The sequence below is a fragment of the Motacilla alba genome, chromosome 19 (genome assembly GCF_015832195.1).
Source record: "Motacilla alba alba isolate MOTALB_02 chromosome 19, Motacilla_alba_V1.0_pri, whole genome shotgun sequence".
Classification (NCBI taxonomy): Eukaryota; Metazoa; Chordata; class Aves; order Passeriformes; family Motacillidae; genus Motacilla; species Motacilla alba.
The window spans coordinates 2010665-2028388 of record NC_052034.1 but is presented as its reverse complement, the minus strand read 5'-3'; the positions used below and the strand labels follow the sequence as shown (position 1 = coordinate 2028388).

Genomic DNA, 17724 nt, shown 5'->3' with positions numbered 1-17724 from the left:
CAAAAATTAAGTGCTTGATGAAGGTGCAGAAATTACAGTGGGAGACTTGAAAAGGCAAAGGAAGAAGCAGAGGGCAGGGAGGAAGGGCAGGACAGGGATGGAAGGCAGAGGGGATGCTCCGAGGTACTCCATGCTGCCAATGGAGCTGGCATTCAGAGCAGCGACCGATCAGAACACGTTCCAAAATCTCCATGTTTGCAGGGGGAAAAAAAGCACCTGTGACGAACAGCACGGTCACGACACAATCCCAGACTCCGTCTTTCATTCCCATAGGGCTACAGGGAGCACTTTTAAAAAATTTACTGCCATTCCACCTGTCAAGCAACGCGACATGCTCTGCAGCTCTGCTCCAGACACACGATATTAAGAGCACTGATCAGCCCTTTCAGTACCTGGAAAATATTTTGCCGTCTTGGATACTGGCAGAGCAAACCCCAACTCGATTTTTTTTTGGTTAATAAAATCTACAAGACTTCATGAAGATTTAATATTAAAGCAGCTGATGTTAAGAGCGAACAGAACAGACAAATCCAGCCCTCTAATTATTTGGTATTTGAGCCTCGCTTAAACGTGCTGCACCAGATTAAATTTTGAATTCTTTCAGAGTCACAAGCACGGCAGAGGAGTCTTTGAGGGCGGCTGAGCAGCGACTGGAGGGGTGAGCGACGCCGAGCCCGGCTCCTTTTCTGATGGCTGCACAATGCAAGGTTCAGCAGCTGCTCCCAAGGAAGAGCCTTGTTTCCTCGGAGCAGTGCTTAGAGGTGCTGACCATGTAGGTGTAAATACATCTGTCTTTTGCCATTTGCAGTAATACATGCCTCCTACACTTCTCCCAGCGAGGCAGATGGTCCCTGTCCTGTCGAAATCTTACACTGCACAGGCTTCCAGTGCTATGTGTTTGCAGAAATATGAGGGCAGATGTTAAATATGTTAAACACACGCTTTGCCCCCTGGAGGTTTAAGTTAAGGCTGCTGTCTCAATTTGGTCATTTTAGGCATGCCAGGCTTCTTGGATCCTAGGCATTCCTCTTAAATCCCCGCTTTATAAATAACAGCTTTTCATGTAAATTTTGTGTACTTTCATCAAATATTTTGGATGCAGAACAAATGAAGGAAGCTCTCGGCTTACCGTTACAAGGCTACGTGGGCTGTGCTGAAAATTATGATCCTCATTCATGAAAACTCTATTTACACAGCAGGCTATTTCCCATGACTGTTGTTTTCCCCCCTTACATAAGCCTCATTGAGCATTTTAAATTTAATTAGTTTTAAAAATTACATAAAATGGAACAGAGACAGTTTGTGAATAGTATAATTTACCATAAAACTACAAATATGAACACTCCAATATGTTTTAGATGTTTAAGAATAAAACATTAAATAAAATACTGCAGACTTATTACAATTGCAATAATTTTGGAAAGGTTTCTTGGTATAACACTAAGCATTAAGGAAACCTTTGTAAAGAATTTCCCTTTAAATACAGCTGTAAACCAAGAGCTTTTTTCCAAATCTTTCTCCTCACTACTCCTTTTATCTACCTCCCCTGGCAGGCCCTCAGGTGGATTTTTAATTTCTTTCTCTGCCGTGTCCCACCTGGTTCTGAGTGTCTGTTCCAGTTTTGGGAGCCCACATTTCTGTTTCTGTCCTTCCCTGGCCATATTCTTCAAGTCAGGTTTTTGGTATTTCCCCTCTTTGAGGAACTGTGGCCTCGTGCCCTGTGACAACCTCCCCCTGATCCCACCTCCCTCCCTGTCCTCACCCAGGATCACGCCTGGATATGCTTCCAAAATTCACCTGAGCAGCAGCAAAATGTTTCCACTCAGCTTAAACTGAGCAGAAAACTGAAAAGGCAGAAATAAGCAACTGAAATGTGTCTGTGGAGGAAGCTAAACCTCAACATGACCCTCAAAGTGTTTCTTCGCTGTTTCTTCAGTTCCATTTCCAATTATCTGTGAAGTTCAGGAATTTCTCCCTGTGCTTGGGGCAGCTGTGTGTCTGTGGCTCACGTTTGGCTCGACGAGCCCCGTGAAATTCCCGTTTCACGGCAAGGCCAGGAGTGGATTGCTGGACAGACACGAAGGGATCCGCACGCGCGCAGCCCAGCTCCCGACTGCCAGCACTCACACCCAGAGCTGCAGGGGATTTTACAGCATGTAAAACTCCAGCACAAATATGGGAATTACACAGGGAGAGAGGGAATACCTGTGTAATTCCTGAAAAATAACTCCCTGTTCATGAAACACAAGGGAAGATTCACCTCACGAGCAGGGTTGGAGCAAGAAAGCACTGAAGCAAGGGAGGCAGTGCCTGTGTTTGCCAAAATGCAGGAAAAGGTTAGGAAGCTGCAGGACTTGCAGTTGTTTCATCCAACCACGTGCCATGCTCAGATCTGCTTTCCTTAAAAATGTAAAAGCCCTCCGAAAACTAACAGATCGATCAGGTTTTTAACTGGAAAATATTCAGGAATTCAAACAACCAGAAAATGAGAGAGGAAAAATATAATCATCACCCTGTAGCTTTAATTACAATAAAAGAATATTTAAAGTTAAGCAAGAGAAAAATGTCAGCTGCTGGACAGTATTAATTTATTTTAAATTGCTATGGTTTACGAAGCTCATAAAATCTTCTAATATATATATTTAGAGAAGCTTTTCCCGAGAAATACTTTGAAGTGCTTTATCATGGCACACGAGAAGTACCAAAGTGCAGCTGACTCTGGAGTGGAAATCCACCCAGTCCAGAACAGTGCAACAGAGGAAAAATAAGGTCAAGAAAACAGTGGGATTAAGTTTTGCCTTTCTGCTGAACCTGGCTTACTGTCTTTCTAGCTCTGATGGTCAAAAATCGTTTCTGCTAGAAAAGGTTGGAAATCAAAATAAACAAACTTGGGGAAAAAAGTAAAGCCATATTTTATTCTGATTGAATACAGCTCTGCTTATGTTTCACTCCAATTCCTGGTGTGAAAATGTCTTCTGACCCACCCAAATGAATATTTCTGAGTTTACAGAGGTTTGTTTTCAGGTTATATTTATTTATCTGATGTTTTCAGTCTCCTCTTCCTCCCACCCCTCTTCTGCTGCTATTAAATTACATACACTGAAATGAAAATACAGAATAAAACTAATTCTCACGAATAACACAAATGATTTCCCCATGAATCATAAAGGCTGAGGAAGGTTTGTGGCACTTACCCTGTGCGTTTGGTGATGGTCCCTAACGTCATTGGCTGCTTGATTTGAGCAAGAGGCAACACCACAGTCAGGCTTGGGAGAGGCAGGAGCCGAGGATTCCCGGGATTGTTGTTTGTGAAGTTATTGTAAGTGTCTTGGCTGTTCAGTTTACCTTGATGGGATAGAGATGCAATAAAACACATTACTGGAATTTTTTCTTCATTTATCATTTCTACATCTGCCTGAAGTAAGATAAAAAAGACCAAAAAACCCCAAAACTACCCACAAACAAGCTGCTGTTGTAATAAAAGAAAAAAATTTTTTAAATAATCTTTGTTTCAGATAAAGAAAAAATTACAATGGAAGAAGCAATTACTAATTTTACATGTGGGGATAAGGAAGGATTCCTTTCCATGCAGAGGAAATTATTCCTGCTGCTGCTGCTGCTTGCCTGGCAGTTTTGTTCACTGAAAAGTTTTTGAGTTCGATTTGAAGGACAAGCTCTGGATTCCAATTCTCTATTTAAAAAAAAAAGGAGTAGCTGGAAGGGAATTATTTTCCTAAAGTACCACATACAGTGTTGGTAATTGGAAGTCCTGAAAAGGTCGCTTTTGTTGTCTCGACGGATAAAGACATACAGAATAATCATCTGCAGAACTAAGGCTGGAGGGAAATATCACGTAACTATGTCAAATAAAGCCATGCCAAACTAGATGTCAAAATCCAAGAAGTATCAAAAAAGTAACAAATTTCATATTCATTCAAAAAGACGAAAATGAAACACAGGTACTGAAAAAAAGGAAAGGGAAAACATAACAAAAAAGCCCTCAACAACCCTAAATTTAGCTGATTTCAAAGAGGTCTGTGCTGGATGGACGCCCAGTTTGGATACGCTTTCTTACTCGCTGTATCACTCTGTAGTCACAACCTTTCATTCTTCAGTTGGAAAAGGAAACTAGCTCCAAATTTCATGGACAGTAAAGAAAGAAATGTGAAGAAACCAAAGAAAGAAGTTAAACAAAAAAAGGGGCCAGTCTGTTTATAGCAGAATCAAAAGTACTTTAAATAGACAAGCAACCATGAATTAAAAGGTTTAGATCATTAACTTGTTTTTCTGTGTTCCTATAATGCTGTGAAACGCTGGCTTTGTTCTTAATCAAAAGGGAACCATATTGGGAATTAGGTTCCTAAACAACTGCTGCATTCTACACAGATATTATACAAATCCCAGGCCAAATCCATACAATCTGCCTCAAGAGCAGCCACCTTTTTTCAAGGAAGAAAAACAGCACAGCAAAGGGTTTCTCACAGGAAGCTGCCTGAAAAGCTTTAATGGTACTTCAGATGGATAGAAAATAGGAAAAGGAAGGCGGAAAAATCTTAATGAATGTCTCATCATCCTAAAGACACTCAATGCTTCCTTCACCCTTCTTTTAATACTATATAACTGGAAGCTTGGGGGTTTTATTTGGGTTTTTCTGCAAAGCCCCCAGACCTCTGCGTCTCTGAGAAGCACAATAACAGAAATGATGAAATTACAAAGTGTATTTTGTGATAAGTATCTGGCCTGAGCATCCATCAATACGTTTTAAGAGAAATAGAAAGGCTTTAATGAAGAACAAGCCTATTGAAGTTCCCAGGGAGCAGATTTCATTAATAGCAATTTTCCTGCTCCAACCTGGAATACAAAGAAAAAGGAAAAGGGAAAAAAACCCCAGCTCAGTTTTAAATAAGACTGAGATGCAATTAATTTTTTTAAAATTAGTGTAATAATGCATTTTCGGTTTTTTCAGAAAGGCATATGAATAGTTCTGTGCATTATTGTCTCATTAGTCACTGCTCCTGCAGCCAAGGCCTCTCTGGAAGTGTTTCCCTCTCCCATATTCCCCTGGATTCACATGGGCACAGCAAACACCAAAGGTATCTACTGAGGGAGCTCCAAAAGTCTGTAATTTGTTTTCTATTACTTGTTCAGAATCTAATGATTAACTCTGAACGACTGATCCACAGGCTGCCTTGGAACAGCCCCCTGTCCCCTCTCCAGGCACATTTCATGTCTCAGTGCCCTCTGCTCCCAGCTTCATGTGGTTTTCCATATGCAAAGCCTTCAGCTGATTCCATGGATTATTTGCATGCAGAGAAATGAGGAATTTACAGAAGTCCTTCCTACACAAGGATGAGCTGCTTTGCTTCCACACAAGTTGAGGATACTTAGAAAAGTGCAGGATTATCTCATCCCTTCAGACGTTTTATTAATTGTAGGAACAACATCTTACAAATTCTTAGGCTCACATATAAGGAAACATAATTAAACCCCCCAAAAAAGTACTAAACAATAAAAAAAGAATAAAAATGTGTAAAAGATATTCTGAAAGGGACTAAAATATAAGATGATTCTGCTTTGAGAAAGAAACCAAAAAACATCAGGAGGTCAAGCATTTCATTTGTAACTATGTATTTGGAAGGATAGCCAAATCTGATGTATACAAACCTCAATAAAAAATTAACTAAACCAGACCTCAGAATGCACAGCACTTCACAGCACAAACATGATAAAAAAATTCTGCTGTGACAAATGGAAAAGCTGCAAATTCCAAACATATGTCACAATAACCGTTGCCTGCCAACCTGCATTTTCTGCTGCAACAGTCAGTTGCTTCACTGCAAAAAACTGTAATTAAAAGTGATACTAGTCAGAAATTAAAAGTTGGAATGCTACAAAGAGGAGAGAAATTATCTTTGACAGGAAAGTTGTTCTTGTAAATCTGACTACAATAGTATTAAGATGGTGGGGACGATTAAGGTTAAAGAAAACCCCCTAATTTTCTAGTGTGCTGCTCTACCCATCCAGGAATCCCAAAAATTACCCTTCCATTCCTCCAAGTAGGAAACTCCTGCAGCAAACAGGAGTTGTGTGTGCACAGGACAGTCAGATCAGGCCAAAAGAGCACAAAGAATGCAGTCAAGCATCAACATTATTTCTACAGCTCAAGCCGTTGTTGATTCACTGTCAGAGGACAAGCAACAAATAAGCCAAAGTTTAAGTCTGGTAGAAATATCCAGTATTTTTCATCCAGAAGAATGCTGAACTCAAGTTACCTCCCGACATGTGGACAGTGCATTTAACTGCAAATGGCTGGAGACTGACACACACAGATCTCATCCTACAGACTACCCCAGGAATGCTTTTATTGCAATCAATCATCACCACCACAATTCCAGGGCAAACGTGTCCTCTCAGGGATCATTTCCAGTGGAGCATCCCAAGCAAGGAGGCACTTTCCCTTGGTAATCACCCAGAGCCCTCGGGACCCCGTGCAAGGCATGGGGTCAAGTGTTTGTGTTTCCATGGGCTGCCCTAGAGGAGATTTTCCTATCAGAGCTGTGCATGGGATACATTAAAGCCAGTCGAGGCTGGTAAATCTCTTACTAATTTTACCAAGGGACTTCCAAAAAGCTGAAGATACCATGGCTCTGGAGAATGACAAGTTTATTTGCACGTGCAGCCTCACGTTGGGCAAACATTGCCTACTGAGACGCTGAAAACCCAATCCATTGGGCTTGGACCTGTTTGCTGAGAGTCTGCGAAAGCACCACCATCTCATCCCCCCAAAACCCGAGCCGCTCTTTTCCAGACATTCTATTCCACTGACACTCAAAGGAGAAATGGATTAAGCTGAGGATAAAAGCGAAGAAAGAAAACAACAATGGGCTTTGTTGTCAGAGGGAGGGAGCGGCCGCCGGGCCGAGCTGTATTCCCAGAGCGGCCATCACTGACAGACTCACTTCCACCGAGGAAAAAAGGGAGGCCTGCAAGGCCCGGACAAAAGAAATCCCAGCAGACAAAGAAAAAACAAATTAAAAGCACCATTATAAAATACAGATGCTATAAGGAAAATAAACTTCACAAGATTTAGTGGGCTTTGACAAAGCTGGACATCTGTGGAAAAGCCATCAGGAGCAGCTCTCCCAGGTATGGCCGGGCAGGCTCGGGGTCCCACAGCATCGCTTCCCTCCTCAACCCTGGGCAGACACCCTCAGCTCTCCAGAAACCTCAGATGTTAAATCTGTAAGTTACTCTGTAGGCCTGAAAATGAGATTAAAACATTTGATCAAATCACACTTTTTAAAGTTTTCAATCTATTTTTGGGTAAGAAAGGAAAGCTACGTCTAGGGGAAAACATTCAAGACTTGCAAGCTTCTAACACTGCTCAAAAAGCACTGAAAGCAATTAATACAGTTACGTGTCCTCTTCTGATCAACTAAGAGCCTTGATGAATTCAGGCCAGGTTTCAAATTGGTCAGCGTTTGAGCAGAGCTCTTGAGGGCACTGCTGTCAGAGATCATCTCTGAGCAGAGAGGAGGAGAAACACCCTGATTTTTGGCACTACTGACACAATTAGACATCCAAATGCAGCTCGGCAGGGACATTCCCCAGCCCCAAGGAGTGCACTCAGCAGCAACACAATGTGGCAAAAAGACTTTAGAGGATCCTGAAAGGATGATGCGGAGGAAGCCCCTGTTCCTCTGCTCTTGAGTCCACGCTCAGCACCACATTAATGCAGCCAAATAATTTCTTATCAGATTCCAACTGAGTTTGAATCTAGCAGTACCACAGATCCCATTTCTGCATGGAAATGGAGCTCCTAAATCACAGCCAAGCTTAAAACCAAAACTACACCCTCACACCTACGGGATGCAAACACCAACTTATCAACAAACTGAAATGAAACCCTTTTAGCTGGTAAATTTCAGCATGTGTACGACATGTCTCCAAGGGCTGCAGGATTTTCTTTGGTGTAAACTCAGTGAGCAAAGCAAAGAGGACTTGGCCCAGACAATTTTTTTTTCTGGGAGGAAAGTAATGATCAGAAGAATTTTAGCTTCTCTATACACTTTATTTGAAAAACTAAAGTGGTATCAAGCACCTCTCAGCCTTATAATAAAATGCTTCTATGTTGATTTTTTCCATTTTTCTTCCATTACTCCAATACAAAAAGCTTAGTAATGCAGTGTCATTAAAATTCAAACCCTACTTGATTAGCTTTTATATCTTCCAGTATTTAACAGACTCCATTTCAAAGGGTACCACGAAGTCTACTGACATTAACACTACATATAAACATCTATAATTTGGTAAATAAAAATGCAGTAACTCCAGGCTATGCAATCATGAGGAGGCCAAGTTACAGGAAAATGAACCATGTTTGGCCATTATTTCTGTTTAGTGTAACACTGAGGATTCCTCAGCTAAACATTCCCTAATTGTATAATGCAAGGGAAATAAAATCCTCTCTAACTGGTAGGCAAAAAATGGCAGGAAAAACAGAAGTGTCATGGATGTGGTGGTTTATTTTGCTTTGCTTCTTATTCAATACAAAAAGTTTCCCGGATGAGAATGGAAAGCTTCCCAGCTTCAGTTCCAAGACTTTCACCCTCGTTTCTGACCTTTCCTCAGACATGTTCCAGTATAATCTGTAATCTACTACAGTCGGAAGAGGAAACAGCAGCGCCCTGGTGAGAAACGCTGCCTTGTGACCCGAGCAGAGAACCCAGCGGAAGCAATGCTGGCTCACGGAGTCCTTGGAAGAGCCCGACAGACAAACTCAGTAACGGCCCGGGAAACACACCCAGCACCACGAGCCCTAATTACTGCCAAAGTGGGCTTTTGCTTTCATGTTTTGTTTTATTCAGTCCAACATGTGTTATCTTTCTTTGTAGGATGCTAGACATTTTCCTAGAAAAAGTCAGGAAATGAATTATTTTAGTTAACGATCGCCTCTCAATTAAAGTTACATTGCCATTTCCTTGAATTGTGTCCTATCAAATTTAAACTCATTTCACGCCCTAAACCTCAATATTTCCAGTACAATTAGACCCATTAAAGGAGGAATATTGTGTCTTAGCTCCTGTACACATATCATGCAGCTACTCAGAGCTAAACCTATCACTAACTTGCTTCCATTGGAATGGACGGGGGAAAATAACGCAGCCGGTTGTTTTTGTAACATTTAAATCCGTTTGATATGGAACCTTTGGAAACACAGCTGCACTAAATCTCACGGTCACCCTAAGACAGCAGAGCTTGCTCTCTGCTTGCATCCAGGCCAGGCATGTGATGGTGACAGCCCCAAAGTCAGAGCGCTCAGCAGAGACGCGCAAGCGCCAGCCCAAGTGTCTCGGTCGCTGCTGGGACAGAGCCCCCTGCCCTCTCACCCGAGCTCCTTGAACTTCAGCAACATCCACTCAAAATCTGAACATGGCCTCATAACAGTCCCTTCCTCCCTCTGGAGTTTTTCTACTATCTCCAGTTTCAGGAACTCTGTCCCTCAGTTATGAAGTGTCCCACTCACTGATACCCAACAATCTCCTCTTGTGCTCAGCAGAGAAGGAACTCCCATGACCCCTTTGCTGCCTGTGCCTCTACCTGGACAAAGATGGATTTCCTTAGAGAACAACCCCTCCACCATCACACACACACAAGTCTGGCATAATAATCATCTTTCAGGATTTATTTAACTAAAAATACTACTTGTGCAAGGCTCAAGTCCATGTATGGGCAAAACTCGAAATAAACCCAACCAAACTGGTTTGCCAGCTGTTGGCTTCAGGCTTTGCGCAGGCAGCGGCAGCAGCGCTTCAGCTGGGCTGCTCCAGATGGTGTTACCAGCCAAAACAGCCAATCTGGCCACCCTTTGCTGGGTCCTCTCCAGCAAAGACCAGGGCCAAGTCCATCCTCTTTGAAACAGATCTTGCACCTTCGGCTCTCCAGATGGGAAGAGTGCAAGATTAGTTTCTTACAACTACTACAGGTATAGCTGCGCAGTACGCTGCAAACAAGCACCAAGGAGCAGTGCCACCCTCCCCAGCAGGCGGCCGTAAGCCAGCTCTGGGCCGCAGGCTGTGGCTACCACAGCTCTGGACTGGAGTTTGCAAACTCTTGAGAGGCCAGGGCTCTCTGAGCTCAGACTAACACTGCACTAATGAGGTTATCGTGCAGGCAGCCTCCGGGCGCTGGGGAGAGGCTCCGTTGCTCCGATTTCTTGCACATGGGAATTTTGCTAACACTGTCTGCTGGTGAATGATGAAGCGCTTGAGAAAACAAGAATGCACTATTGCTGCCCCTCGTTGTGTCCATCCATCATAACTCAGATCAGCACAGATTTCAACTCAAAGCCTTCTTTCAGAACGACTCCGAGACGCTTCAGCATTGTAAACTTTGGAAAATTTTGGTGTCTCAGACTTCTCCTCCAAATGATACAGAATGAAATTATCTTTATGAGCTTAATGGTTTTTTGTACTGAGACAGCACAGTCAGAAAAACCCATCCGCTGGTCATAGAAACTGCAAAATGAACTGGGCTGGGAATTTCTAAAGGACATGTCTGTGTGCAAATGGGTTCAGTGAGGAGATAGGGAAAGTTTAATGGCAGCCCCTTCCCCAAAGGGCTGAGCTAACTACTGAGCTAACTGTATAAAAAGACTGTTTATTTTGCTGATAAACTACATGTTAATACATCTGTGATTGTTTTATCCTCACCTTTCCATCCCTGCCTTATTTTCCCTCCGGTTGCAACCATAAGAACAAATATTTCAGCATCTGAATTCAATCCTGGTTGAACACACGAGATTTATCCCAAGTTATGTGGGAAAAAAAAAGTGCCTTGAGAACCACTGTATTTGAGAACTTGATAATAATATCCATGGGTAATTATAATAAATGGCTTGTCTGAAACACCCATAGGATAGGAACTGAAGCAATCTGTCCCTCCTGCACCCACCACACACCCTTGGCAGCTCTGCTCTTTTACCCATGACCGTTGAGGATGTTTTCTGGCTCTGTGACAGCATCGTGACTCAGGTCATGAGAAGTGTCAAAGATGCATTTCCTTGAGATGGGAAAGAGCAACTGATTTTAACAGCCCACAAGGGCTAAGCGAAAAAGAATAAGCTCAATCAGCATATTTAAGGGTAAAGATAAACCTTTTAAAAGATAGAAGTATATTTTATTTCTAATCTTAATGCTAACGTTTCTTTCCATAAAGTGTTTACATTTTTTCAGGCTACCAAAGATGCACAGTTGATTAAATGCCTTACTTAAGAATAATAAACCGGAAAAAAAAAAAGAGGGCAGCAAGGGCAACACCCATTTACTGCATAATCCATCACCAATCATATAGACAGGGAGTCTGATTCAGGCTGCAGACAACAGGGAGCAGCCCTGGATTCCCAGAATACCCACAGCCAGGGGAAGTAGAAGGTGTTTGGGCTTCAGCTCAGCATGTCCATCAGATAAAATGATTGTTCCCACCAGCTCTTGCCCCATTCCTTCCCCTCGCTGGTTACTTACTCGGAGCTTCACATGCTTTCACCTTCCCTCATGCCAAACCTCCCTTGTCATGCAACACCCTCCATACTTAAACCTCCTCCTTCAGCTGATACAGTCTCTTGAAAAACTCTAGATTCTACTTTCTCACCTTCTGATCCAACATACTACAGGCTTGTATCAGGTGAGCAAAGCTACTTTCTGTCATTTCACTGATGGCAGCTCCCTTGAACCACTTACATTCCTTGACCCACCAACAAATGTCTGGATTGCAGTGTCTCCCCTGTGCTAGACCTCTCTTCTCCCGACCTAATTCCAGCCTTTCCCCTTTGTGCTTTGGCCATGAACCATGCAGACAATCTTTCCTGTGTCACTCTTTCAGTGACCAACTCTTTTCAGCTGCACTGTTACTCCAAATCTCAATCCTAGTGATGGCTTTTCTGCTGGTCACACTCATTTCAGCTGCACACAAGTGTACCTAACTGTCTGAACTGAGGCACTGAGAAAATGTAAAGTCGAGCATGTTCCTTCTCATGGATCATTAATACCATTATTTATCAGTTTCCAATTGGCAACTGCAAAACCCGATCAAAGCACGGCATCAACTGCAGGATGTCTTTACTACTTGCAGTGTACAAAAAGGAAATGCACTAGCCTGTCTTTTATGTACCTGGCTAGCTGGGGAGATTTACAGATGGAAAAATATGGGTTTACTATAAACTAAAACAGAGTAATCAAAGGAACAATTGAAATAACCATAGAATTACAAACTGTCATTCAGTGAGTCGTTTTCAGATAAACACTTAAAATTCCAGTTACCACTTCATGGATTCCCTCAGTACCTGACTCTGACACATCAGCACTTGACCCTCTCAAAATTTCCTTCCATTTGATGTTACCAAGACTGAAATCATCCATCTTGACAGGAAAACTTCAGTGGGACGCTCACATCTGTGGTAATCCCACTCCCCTCTGCCTTCCCCTTTCCCTTCACCTCGTGATCCATCTCTGCCATCAGTCTCCTGTGTGCTGCTGATTATTTCCCCTCTGTCTGTCTACCCACAGCCTCTCCAAAACAGTTTGCTCTGACCACTGCTACAGCATTTGCTGTGCTAAATCACTCAGTCACAGATTTTTACACTCCCTATCTCCAGAGCTGCAATTCCCTTCTGATTTCCATCTCCTTCAATTTTCAATCTATCCAGAATATCTGAAACTTCTCTTTCAAATATCAACACCAACATGCCCCAGTCTTCGATCTATGCTGTTTACAAAAACCTGCTTCAGAAACATACAGACACGAACTTCCCTTGTGACAGAATTTATCAGTCTACTTCCCTACTTATCTGAAGGGAATGGATCTTTTCCTTCCACTTCAGAAACTATCCAAAATACACCACCCACTTACCCACTTCTTTCACTCCACTAATTCTCTACCGATTACCAAAAAAAAAAAAAAAAAAAAAAAAAAAAAAAAAAAAAAAAAAAAAAAAAGAGGAAGGAGGGGGGAAAAGGCAGCTAAAACACAGCAAACACAGCTTCCTTAAACCCAGCAAGCTGCTGGCTGCTTCCCAAACTGGTGATTCCAGCTCTTCCCACCTCTTCTCCCAGCCCTACACGTGAGACCTTTCACCACCAACACCAGGACTGCTTAAGAAAGAAAGACTCATCACAGAATTACAGAATGATCTCTAAAAGTCACTAGCAGAAAATTCCCACCAGGTAAATTAATTTTGGTTTTTTTCTCAACTGCCTTAAAACCTTGAAGAGAAACTTCGGGCGAAGGTGCGAAGAGAATGGCTCGATGCTTCAGGCAGCACAGAGAATGTGGAGGGTTTCTATTTGCTAATAAATAAATATTTACGATGCCTATGCAAGCAGCTCAGAGCCTGGATTAGTGAAAAAGAGAGGGGTTTATCCCCATCGCCACCATTTGTCCGAGTGACGGCGGTTCCACGCCAGGTCCCCCTCAGGGCCGGCCCCGCCTGAGGCGCCATGGCCGGGGAGAGGGCGCCCCCTGCAGGCCGCGGCGGGTGAGGCGGGAGCGCTGAGGGAGCCGGCGCGTCCGGGGAGAAATCTGCGCTGAGAAACGCAGCTGCAAAAGGAATTATTCGAAATTATTTGAAATGACGCTTAAATTTAAAAAGAGCCGAGTGTGACGCTGTGGAGAAACGCGGCAGTGACACAAATAGGAACGTTAAAAGCACGAGGAAACAATGCGGGCCGATGCTGCAGCTCGCTCTGCTGTTTCCGCGCAAACTGTTTCTATCGTGAGACGCTACAAAGAGAAAAATTAAACTTAATAGAGAGTTTTCCAAGAACCGTTATCAGTTCGTGTTCACAGCGTTTCGTGAAGGAACTGCCCTCCAGTGTTTTAAGTTATTATACAGTTAATTTTCTTTGAAACTATTTTTGTCTGCCTCTCTCTAAATAGGTGGTTTCTTAAGTGAGTGTTACTTAAAGGAAACCAATCTGTTTTTCAGGAAGGGCTGATGATGTCAGTCCTTTCAACTCTGCTTTCCCATAAGAATTCTTCTAGTAAAAGGAGTTTCACTCTGGGAAATAGTGAAAAGTAACGTGAAAATATGTAAAGCATCTCAGGCTGCATGTATATCAAACTTCCAGTTTTACGCTTGGATTTTAATCATGCTGCGATTGTGACAAATGAAGGAAAAGCAAGAGAAGACCTTTTGATTTTTAAACTTAGCAAAGATTTTGCAATGAAAAATGTGCCATACTAAGATATTTATAAAGAGATAAATACAAGCCTGAATACACTGTATGGAGAACAACATGGTTTTTTAATAATTCTAAATTTATATACTCCCTCTCAGCATCGGTATTAAATCTGAAACAGAACCATGGCACACTATGAAGAGTTTTTCGGCAAATAAATAAATACTTCAATCCCCAATGAAATGCAAGGCAAATTCAGAGAGTATCATATTATTATAGAATATTTTTAGTAGGTGTGGATGTGTAGCTGTAGATCCAATGTTAACTTAGTGGATTATTATTTGTTCTGGTGCTGGAAATTCCTGCAGCCAGCAGCAGAGAAAACCAAGCGAGCAGAGCTACACAGACTTTATTTCACTTACTGGTGGTGCAAGAATTAATAACATTCTGTAAATTTTAATTTTCAGGATTAAAATAATTGGAGTTATGTGTAGTTTTCAACCATCCGAGTAAAGCATTGCATTTTTACAGCTAAATGCTCCTTGCAATTCATATGAGTCCTGAAGAGAACAGGAGAAGTTTGCAACAACAAGGACACAGCTCTGCTTTAAGGACTCATCCCTTAATCCTCACAGCATACCTGTGAGACAGGTGAGGACCATAAACCCAATTTTATACAAGTGAAATGGTCACATAAGGCCATACTTTACCCCAATGTTCACCCCAACAACCAACCGATGTTGTAATAGTCTTATAATAGTAAAAGCCCATAAAAGGATCCCGACATAACTCAGATATTCCTGACAACACACTCTGGCAATCCAAGGGAATGACAAAAATACAACCTCGCTGCATTAACAGACTGAACAGCCCAAACAAAATCTCTGTCGGCTATAAAAGGTGCAAGGGAAATATCTCTTTATCATCCTCTATTTAACAGTTTACTTCATTCTGCTGGAAAGAACAAAGCCAAACAATGATTCATTTGGAAATGAAATCATTCCTGCCCCCAGCAAAGGCTGACATTGCGTGGGTAAACAGTCCTAGGGTGCTCCAACACAATGTAAATAGATTGCCTTGCTACTATATACACAGCAAACAGTTTCATTTTGAGACTAGGAGGTAAAAAACAAGTGAGAAAAATATGACAGAGCCCGAGCTCTGAAAATATTTGCAAGAACAAAAAGCTAATCACAAGTTGCTATCAATAAGTTACAATTGCTAAGCAGAAGGGAAGATAAGACAGATAACAGCAGAAAGATTAAAAGCAGTTTTTTAATGTAGGGTTTACTGAAAATTGGAAAAGATGTAAGAGGAAAATCGTGATGACATGACTCCACGCAGAAAAATCCTCCAGTTTGCCACAATCTCCTCTGAATCAGTCACTTAATCAACACCTTGTCCCAGAGCAATGGCGCTCTCCAGGACACGGTCTCTGGCTTTATTTCCATTGTAATCATCTGCACTCACAGGGGTGATTAAGGAACATAACAGTTATTCTTCTTGAAGAAAGCTGCAAAATTAAAGTCATTCCACACGCGGGGAACACAGAGATTATTACTGCGGTCACACAGCAGAGAGCTGACAGACAAAATCAGCTGAATAAAATTCACCAAGGGTTGCAGAGCAGAGTAAAGCAAAGAATTAAACCCAGAACTGCTCTTTTCTGTTTCGAGCACTCGTTTACACTTCTGTCACCAGACTGCCGCGACTCCTCCAAACAACAATAATTTAACATTCTAATATGGTAAGGAGCTGTTACAATCCGAGTAAACACATCTTAGCTCACAAATTAAAATAACGATCGGTCTCTGACTAATCCTGCTCACAACACACACACACAGAGTCCCTCTGCTGAAAGTTGCTCCGAACTTCAGGGGTCTTTTACAAGTTGATGATAAATGGCTTTTTATAAAAAGCTTAGAATAGGGTTCAATATCCTGCCTGCCTTCAGCCAGGGGAACTAAAAGATTACTGAAATGAAAAAGCAGCAATAAAATTACTGAAAATATTACAGTATTTTACCAAATGGACTCTTTCAAGCACAACTATTTTTCCCTAAATTATTTAAAGCATCTGTGTTAACTCCTCTACAAATCCCCACAAATTTCTCATGGAAAACGTTCATATGAAGCTTTGCAAGTTACCAACACACAATCATAGCACATGTCCAACTTCTGCACTGCGGAAGTGATGAGCACAATCTGTGTGAAGTCCTCCAGGAATCAAAGCCACCTTCCTGCCTTAATTCTCAGCACCCATGTGCAGACTTCCAGTGGAGCTGTTTGTTTAAACAGAGCTAATTTTCAAGCAGTGATGACTGCACAGAGATCTTGAAAGAAATCTGATTTATTATCTTTCAAGACAGACATCTGCAAACTGAAGCCCCAGAACTCTTGAGACACTCCCCTAAAAGCTGCTGCCTTGCTCTGTGACTCATCCATGCATGCCTGTCTCCTACCTCTGAGCATCCTGAAACTGCTGATTCTTCTTTTTAAAAAGTGTCAAATCTATTCAAAACTTCAAATGCTCCTCAGAGGATTGTAAAGGCAACAACTTACTGCAATTTCCCGTGACAGAAAATAGAACTGGCTGGGTGATAGCCACACAAATTGACAGTTCTTTCCTCTCCTCTCCATGATGTTCACAGTTACAAGTAGCTGGATGTGCCATAGCAAACCTTTGGAGCACTCCCCAGCCTGCTTCAGGCTGAGCTGCTGTACAGAGATGAGAGGAAGTGAAATGGTGGATACACAACCGTCTCCAAAGAGGAGGAAAGTTCAGAGCACGTTTTGGGTGCCTTCCAGTGGCTCCAGGCAGAAGAGGATGGCTCCAGAACAGCCACGCACAAACCTTTGTTCAGAGAAGTCCAAAGAAAGGCAAAAATAGAGAGGGTTGTTCTGAGACAAGTCTGGTTCCCTTAATAATCACCAAGTCATAAAACAGTTCCTTTGATTCAGAAATCCCACAAAGGTTCTCTCTATAGCAGAAAGCCCAGCACATAGTTGGGCTTTCACAAGAGCTCCTAATCCTACTCATAATTAGGGAAGAGGGACTGTTCCTGGCCATTTTTAATACTCTCAGAGTGGAAAAGGGTGGCTACCCCAAACAAACTGCTATTCAAATATCCATGGAACTTGTGACTTACTCTCAACAGAAAGGAGGCATAAGGATGCAGCAAATCCTGAATGCAAGTAAAACAGCTTCTAGCACAGACCTCATGAAAGAGGAAGGCTGAAAGGAAAGCTAAACTGGAAAAGCTGTGACATTGGTAATTTTTGAACCATTTTTGAAGCTCCCCTTCACATCCTTTGAGTTTCTCCAAGGCACATCCACCACAGGAACAGAATGGAGAGATCAATTCTTACAGATTGTTTTACCTTTACAACACATTATTTGTCACATTGTTCCCACACACACACACACAAAGTAGACACAATCTGTGCCATCAGCTTCCCACTGCCTTGCTCCCACATTTCTCCCCAAGCAGTATTATTGTAGATATCCAGATGTGCTTTGTGATCATCAAGGCCAACGAGCAATGAGAATT

The 17724-nt window shown here is 42.2% G+C and overlaps 1 protein-coding gene across 12 annotated transcripts in view; it reads right to left on the bottom strand.

The window, feature by feature from the left end:
- BCAS3 (BCAS3 microtubule associated cell migration factor) overlaps positions 1-17724 on the bottom strand; it is a 297010-nt gene that overhangs the window by 200172 nt on the left and 79114 nt on the right. For all 12 annotated transcript variants that reach the window (XM_038157808.1, XM_038157814.1, XM_038157812.1 and 9 more), the window contains exon 16: positions 3195-3345. In XM_038157808.1, the coding sequence (XP_038013736.1) occupies positions 3195-3345 (151 nt within the window). The remainder of the gene's footprint in view (positions 1-3194; positions 3346-17724) is intronic.